This window comes from Apaloderma vittatum, unplaced genomic scaffold (genome assembly GCF_000703405.1).
Source record: "Apaloderma vittatum isolate BGI_N311 unplaced genomic scaffold, ASM70340v1 scaffold23609, whole genome shotgun sequence".
Lineage (NCBI taxonomy): Eukaryota > Metazoa > Chordata > Aves > Trogoniformes > Trogonidae > Apaloderma > Apaloderma vittatum.
Window position 1 is genome coordinate 773 of NW_009736141.1, and position 7713 is coordinate 8485.

Genomic DNA, 7713 nt, shown 5'->3' on the forward strand with positions numbered 1-7713 from the left:
TTTCTGAATCTTCCTTGTAGTTAACTTGTCTCTTCTGATTCCGTCTCGATCTTCTCCTCCTGGTTTCCAGGTAATCGTCATCGCTGTAGTCTGTGTACTCGCCACTCTCTGTGCAGAAGAGAACACGTGTTACTCCGTTGGAGCAAGGCTCCGTGATTTATCATGGAATCGCTACGGTGAGGAAAGATCATTGAGTCCAACTGTCAACCCAACGCCATGACCACTAAACCATGTCCCCAAGTGCCACAACTACACGTTTTTTGAACACTTCCAGGGATGGGGATTCCACCCCTGCCCTGGGCAGCCTGTTCCAACACCTCACCACTCTTTCAGCAAAGAATTTTTTCCTAACATCTAATCTAAACCTCCCCTGGTGCAACTTGAGGCCATTTCCTGTCTTATCATTAGTAACCTGGGAGAAGAGACCAACCCCAGGTCACTACACCCTCCTTTGAGCAGGGAGATGTCCCTGCCCCTGGCAGGGGGTTGGAACTGGACAAGCTTTAAGGTCCCTTCCAACCCAAACCATCCTGGGATTCTACAAACAAAAACCAGCCTCGCTCCATCGTAGCTTTGCTTAAAACAGAAATGGTGCAGAAGAAACTTCTCAGCGGTCAGTTCTTCCCGCACCAGCCTACTGCAGCCAGCGTCTTTAAGAATTAAATTTATTTACATCAGCTGAAAACAGACTCGAATCCACCTGAGTTGCTTTTTCACCGAGCTGTGCCACAACCACTGTCCCCAGGTACATCCCTAAACAAGTCCTGTCCCACTCCCAAGTTAGAGATCAACACGAGTCACAGATCCAAGTGGCATCCTCTTTGCTTCCTAAAATATTATAGAAAGAATCGGAGCAAGTCAGTAAGAACCTTCAGAAAGAACCTCCCTCTGTGGAGGCTGAAAACGAAGCCGCTCGCTGGGCGCTGCTACTCCTTGGCTCAAAAGTAAAAAGCGGGATCCTGAGGGACGATAACGGGGTAAGAGAGAGCAAAGCAACTCACGGCAACGTGTCCGTCAGCCAGAATCAGAAAAGCCACTGGAATGGTAACACACGCTGCAAGCACATGCTCCTGTGTAATTAGTACCTTAAATTCACAATACAATTAAAAAACCAATGCGGCACTTTCTAGCCCTGGGTCTCAGATGAAGCAGAAACGAGGAGGCTGGTTTTCAGAGGAGGATGCTCATCGTGGGGAGGGTTAAATATTGCACAGATGCTCTTCTCCCACTTCAAACTGTGCAAACGAAAACCGAACCGGCTGAAGGACAAGTAGAATAAGGGGAATTATTAGGTTCTCCCGAGATGCTTCAGTCACTAAAGGTCAAAAAGGTCACAGGAGAGAGAGACTCAGGGTGGTGGGTGCTGCCCTGCCTGCCAGAGAACACAGGACGCCACAGAGAGGAAAGAATTTTCTTCCAGAGGAAGTGAGGGGAAAAAATGTTTTTTTCTCCAGCACCGAGTGTTTAACGTATCCAAGACTTCTTACACTCACCGGATTCTCTGCTTGAATTGTCCTCAGAATCTTCATCTTCGTCATCTTCAGAGTATTTTTTCTTGACCGTTTTCCTTCGTAACCGCCTGCTTTGCCTCATGGGCCTGGAGAGGTGTCTCCGGGATATGCGGGCGCAGAACTCGGAATCGCTGTCTTCGTTCGATGGCGGCTCGTCTTCGCTTTCGTCCAGGTTTTCCTCCGATATCACAAACTCGTCCTGAGATCTGTCCAAAGAGACACCACACACAGGTATTAGGAAGAAAAACCACCGAAAGAGGACCTGTGTTTTACAAGCAAGTGTTGCCTTCACCACCCAGGCACCTTCCTGCGCAGTTTCTGAGAATCTGAATATCGTGTCTTAACGCCAAGTTATTGCTCTCGTGCAAAACGAGTGCCTCAAACTCAGCCTGAAACCCCCCAGGGCTTCAGAAGCGAGCCAAGGCCTTTGCAGAAAACTGCTGAGCACTGCAGGGACGTGTCACTTGTGGCCACCGGCGAATTTTAAATCCCACTTTAACACCCCGGAGGCTGGGGGGGTGGGGTCTAAAGCACCAGAGCAAAGGAGAGGCTGGATGTGGCACTTGGTGCCCTGGTCTGACCCAGGTGGGGGTGTTGGGGCATGGACTGGGCTTGGTGATCTCCGAGGGCTTTTGCCAATTCTGTGATTGTGTGAACAGAGGAATGTGCTGTTAATTCCGTGAGATTTCCACAAGCTGCACTCACTGGCTGCAAATCTGCAGCACACTCAGCTCAGCTATTCCGGACGTCGCTGAAACGTCCTCGGCGTGACCTCAGGGGAAAACCCAGGCTCAAAATCTGCATCTATGTTACAGAGATAAATTATCCAGGCACTCAGCGAGTCAAGTGACTCGGTGACTGGTGCGAAGCTTTGAATGTTGATGGCAAAGAGCACAGACCTCCTGCTCCGTTGATCTAGTCCAGAGGTGGCGTCCCTGGCGGCAGGGAGGCTGGATTAAAATGATCTCTAAGGTCCCTTCCAGCCTAGGCCATTTGATGATTCTATGGTTCTTGAGAATCCCAAAATTATTATTCAATTTTTTATCATTCGGAATTCCCAGACTGAACAATGAGGAATCCAATGGAAATAAAGTTTCAGTTACCCAGAGCAATACTCATTTAACATTTAAAGCTTCATGACATGGATTTGCTTTCCTGCACTCTAAACTGCTGCTTTGGCTGTTGGCAAACTCTCTGCCCTAGAGAGCAGAAATCAAGAATTCTATCACAACCTGTGTGTCAAGTTCTGTACACTCTAAATGGGGACATTTTGCTCTCCCAACGTCTAAATCACACTCGAGCCCAATAAAAATGCCCCGAAACAGGGCGGATTTTCAAAGGGAAACAACCAGCCTCGTTTTTGTTAAAGATTTTAACTAGAGAGTCCCACCAGCTGGAGAGCTGAGCCCAGCTGGCTCCTTCACCACATCTAGAACCGCACGGCGTGGCCACAAAAGGAACATTTCCAGAACATGTGGGTTTTTTTGCTTAAAATACAGCTTGGATGGTTTCTGGGCCCAGATCCAGAGCGTGGCTTTTCCAGAAACACGACATTCCCTGAGGCAGGGGGGACCTTTGCTGTCCCTCGTGATCGTTTCAGGGGCACCACGGCGCCACCAAAGCGGTCCCTGACAGGCGGTGGAAGCGAAATCACAGACCTACCCATCGCTGATCTTGAATTCATCCTCGCTCTCCTCTTCATCCAGGTTGCTGTCGCTATCCAAGTCATTCAGTCGCCGTCGTTTCTTGCGCCGCGCCGCGGCAGCCCGTGCCGGTCGCTTGTTTTCTTTCCTTTCCTCCTCTAGGATCGTCGAAATGTCCTTGCCGCGGTGCCCTGTGATATTAGACATGTCTTTGCCTCGGCCAATACCTGAATCCAGGGACAGAAAGGAGAAAAAAGAGCAAGTCTATTTTATTTTGTTGTAACTTTGTACCTATCTTTCTGCCACGCCTCTAGCTTCAGCTGATTTTCAGTAAAGCAGAGTATTTTTTTTATCGTGTCAGGGAAGCACAAATAGTGCTGAAGTTCTCTCTTTCGGTCCCTTACGCTGCCTTAACCAGCAACAAAGAACACAATTCCACTTTATTCATGTTCTGAGAAGCGTGTACAGATCTGGAGTAATATTTTCAAGACAATTTTGGGGAGCCGGTCTTCAGGGAGTCCAGCTGCAGCTCAATTTATAAGCCAGATTTTTACTGGGGATAACTACGACTAGTGCAAGCTGCCAACAGCAACTGAAAAGGCAGCAAAGAAAGGGTTTTTTCTTGTCATGCCTATTCCCTGCACTCACACACCAGAACGTGTGTTTAGCTGAACCGAACCAGCAAGACCAAACACTTTTCACATCTTTTGGCAGCCCAGGGTGGCGACTCTCATGGCAAATTATTGAGCTCGATTCCCAAAATACAGCAGTAACGGTAAACTCCAAGTTCAAGGGAGGGGATTATATCTGCTGCTTCTCCCATCAAAACAAATTTGGTCTCAATCTTATCACCATTACAAGGAAAACCGAGTAAAATCGGAAACGTACCTCCTCCGTCTGCCTCCTTGATGTCATCTTCAATTGCTTCATCAATCGCCTCGTCGAATTCATCAAACCTAAAAGGAACAGCTGGCATTTACCATTTGGAAGCACCCCTGAATTACACCAGGTCATGACAACAGCCCTCAGAGAGATCTAGAGCTGCTCTGAGAAGTCGCGCTGCACAGACAGCGGGCGGCAGAGACAACCAAACAGTAAAGGCAATGGGCTGCACTGATGGCAAAAGCCATTTTTAAAAGGCGTGTTTCTTAGTTCTACTCGATAGCCGACTCCGGATCATGGCCTGGCTGTGCTGCTCCGTGTGTGGGAACAGACACGACAGGACACACCCCTGGGCTGAGCAATACACGATTTGGAAGTGCTTTAAGCCGCTATCGGTGGCGTTTTTCTCACCAATGTTCCCACCCCTTTTATGAGATGACACAGGCGCTGCCCATCCGCAAAACCACCTGGAAAGCACTTGTTAAAGCCAACAGGGAATGATTCATCCTGTCTAAATTTTCCTTGAAAACTTACTTCAGGTAACTCCGTTCTCTTAAAGCTCACGGTAATGAAATTTTATGGCTCTGTGACATCCTGAGCTGAGCAGACAGAACCCACTGGGCGCAGGTCTCGTGGTCACCTACAGAGACGCCGTTAACGGCTCGTTGTGTCTTTAAATAGATCCCAGAATCTTTCAGGTTGGAAAAGCCCCCTGGGATCATCGAGTCCAACCACTGACCCTGCTCTACAGAGCTCACCCCTAAACCATCTCCCCCAACCCCACATCTCAGTGACCTTGAAACCCCTCCAGGGGTGGGGACTCAACCCCCTCCCTGGGCAGCCTGTGCCAAGCTCTGACGGCTCTTTTTTGGTATTTTTTTTAGATAGAGCACCTACCAGTTGGACGATACTTTCATTAAATATTTGGTTTATAAAAGAATTAAAGATTTGGTTTAAGAAGAAAGATAACAGTTGTATTTGTGTTGGCCCTCCAGCAGAACGAGAAAAGAATAGATGAATATCACCGTGTACTCCAACAATAAGCACAAAACACTTTAAAAAATAAAGCGACGGATTTCTGGTCTCTTTACGCTCCCTCAGAACAACCACGGATCACGTTCAAGGCAGCTTCACACCGCAAGGATCTAACTCCAACATTACTCCATCGATCAGATGAATTCCACGTTACTCAAACCATTATTTTCCCTCCACGCCATTAAAAAATATCACGGACACGTGCGATATTTTCACCGCTTCAAAGTGTCGTGCACGACGGAGCCTGTAAGAAAGACGCTACCGCTGCGTAGCAGGAGATTGATTTTTCCCGAGCGCCGTTCTGGAACGTTATTTTCCCTAAAAATTCCTGTCTCTGCGTCCACGTGTCGCGCTGACGCCGTGCCACATCCCCTACAGGCAAGTGGCTTTTTTGTTTTTCTCCTGCTCAGATGCTGCCCGGCCCGTCATGAAGGTAACGGCAAACGCTGCCTGGGGCGTAACGGTCCTTGCAGAAACACTTAATTTCCCAAAGCGGTGACAGTATTTTTGTTAGTGTGGCTTCTGCGGTTAACTTTAAAAACTTACTGGGAAAAGAATAAAATAAAAAATCTACAGCTAAGCAAGGCCAGGCTTAGTTTTCCAAAGAGGGAGGAAAACTCGGTGTATGCGAACGCCTCGCAGCGAAACCAGGCCAGCCCTGAGCTGAGTCTGGTTATTGCTGGAGGGATCTGCAAGCTGTAACGTTCTAATTTTTGATAAAGGCCTATATAGCAGAGTAAAGGTAATAATTTATTTTTTTTTTAATATTCCTAATGCAGCTGGGACAGAAGCCCTCAAGCAAACACATTCTCCTCTAACCCTGGTGCCCTGAGGAGGACAGGGACCACCTCTAGGTATTCCTTAGAAAACAGTTCTCTAAACACCTCGGCAACATGCTGAGAACAAAACACAATAAATATTAAGAGCACGCGGAATTTTGGAAACGTTGGTGACCTGTTCTACTGTTGGAAGGCACAGAGCCTAAATACCCCAGAATTTTCACTTACGAAGTGCATTTTTATCATAATTCCTGTAAAGAGTTACAGACCACTTCTAGAGCTACTGTTTCGTCATCCCGTTTTAAGTTTCCTGCTCCTTTCGTGCGGAGAAGCCAGAGGGGGTGAGAAGCGAGAGGAACTGAAGGCACTGAGACACAAGCCAGAGGAAAGGGACGAGTCACCTGCTTTAGCTCACTCCAGAAACTTCAGCAACACCAAAACCTTCTCCAGTATTCCTGCGCAAAGTATCACATGTATTATTCTTTTTTTATGCATCATCCCTTCACTATAGCCCCCTCACGGCTTTTACAACCATCCAGCACAGCCAGTACTCAGAGGGAAAAAAGGAAGACGCTTGAGCTGGGCCCCTATTTTAAACCGAGACGTGAGTGAGAAGTGGCAGGATGTCTGACGGTGCGATTCCTCCACCAACCTGTAGCTGATGCACTTTCGGGTTCTGGTAGACCTCCGCTCGAGCAGCTTGGATTTGGGTTTTTTGGAATCTTTCTTCTTTTCTTCGTGACCTTCAGGGATTTCCGGCTCCTGTTCACAGAAGACAGAAACGTCACACAAAGTGTTCTCTGCCCCCGCTCCCTCTGCGCTTGCCGAGCTCACGCGACGCACAGAACCCGTACGACGGAGAAAGCTCGGCTGCCCGACACAACACGTCCTGGCTTCTCATTTCTGGCAGAATTCACGTGAACATTTGTGTATCTGGCTTGCACGGGCTACAGAAGTTCACAAACGCAGAGTCTGAGGGTTCAAGGTGAGGGTGTCGGTGCCCTCGTGCTGCCCCGCAGAGATTGCGTCTCCAGGGATGCGCCCGGGGCTCGGAAACGCAGCAGCTGAAGCGATCGACGGCTGCCGGCAGCTCCCCAGCCCAGGCACGGGGACACCCTCGTGCGAGTGGCTGCAGGGAGGCTCCACGCACGGTGATTTTATGACGTTCCTTGCAAGTTGTTAAGTTTTTGAAAAACCGAATCGGGCCCCAGGCTGTGTTTTTGAAATATGTGCTCCCAGCCAGAGACTCCTTTGCAAGTTTGTGAAATCTGATTTTGTTTTTCTGTTCTCCAGAGATAGAGGGAGAGAGGCAACTTTACTACGGTCCCTTAGTGGGAAGTCCATGTATAAAACCACCAGAAGTTTCATTTTAAAAACTCTCATGCAAGGAACAGAGAACATCAGTGCGGGTGATGGCATTTGGCGAAGAGAATCGCTTTAAAACGTATTTAAGAAGCGAGAAGAGACTTTCCTCCACACGAAAAAAAACATTTTTCTTCTGTAACAACCTTACAGCGGAGTTAAACAAACTGGATCCTGCTTTTTAAGTTACAGGAGGGCAGAACACCCTGCACAGACCCACCCGCGCCGGGCAGGGAGGCGATTCTGCCATCCCCCTGTGAGGCACCAGCTGGCTCCAACACACACTAAAGCTCCCTTGGTTTCCCTGCTGAATTCAATCCCAGTCTACACCCAAGGCTCTCGGGTGATTTCTGACCCGCACACGGATGGTTTTTTCTTTCCACAATGGTTCTAACGCACCCCTGAGAAACTCTGTCCCCGAGGAGTTTGCAAATAAAACAGGAATCCAACAGAGTAACTTACCTGCGGTGGAATGATGTTCTCGATGCTGATACCCACATA

At 48.4% G+C, this 7713-nt stretch overlaps 1 protein-coding gene across 1 annotated transcript in view; it reads right to left on the bottom strand.

The window, feature by feature from the left end:
• The window catches only part of LOC104279546 (remodeling and spacing factor 1-like), a gene marked incomplete at both ends in the record, with an annotated part of 6872 nt that extends 75 nt beyond the window's left edge, over positions 1-6797 (bottom strand). Inside the window, 6 exons of the mRNA XM_009876867.1 lie at positions 1-108; positions 1494-1717; positions 3174-3381; positions 4043-4110; positions 6503-6612; positions 6705-6797. The exon at positions 1-108 is cut by the window's left edge and continues 75 nt beyond it. Of these exons, the coding sequence (XP_009875169.1) occupies positions 1-108; positions 1494-1717; positions 3174-3381; positions 4043-4110; positions 6503-6612; positions 6705-6797 (811 nt within the window). The remainder of the gene's footprint in view (positions 109-1493; positions 1718-3173; positions 3382-4042; positions 4111-6502; positions 6613-6704) is intronic.
• Between the last annotated feature and the right edge of the window lie 916 nt (positions 6798-7713).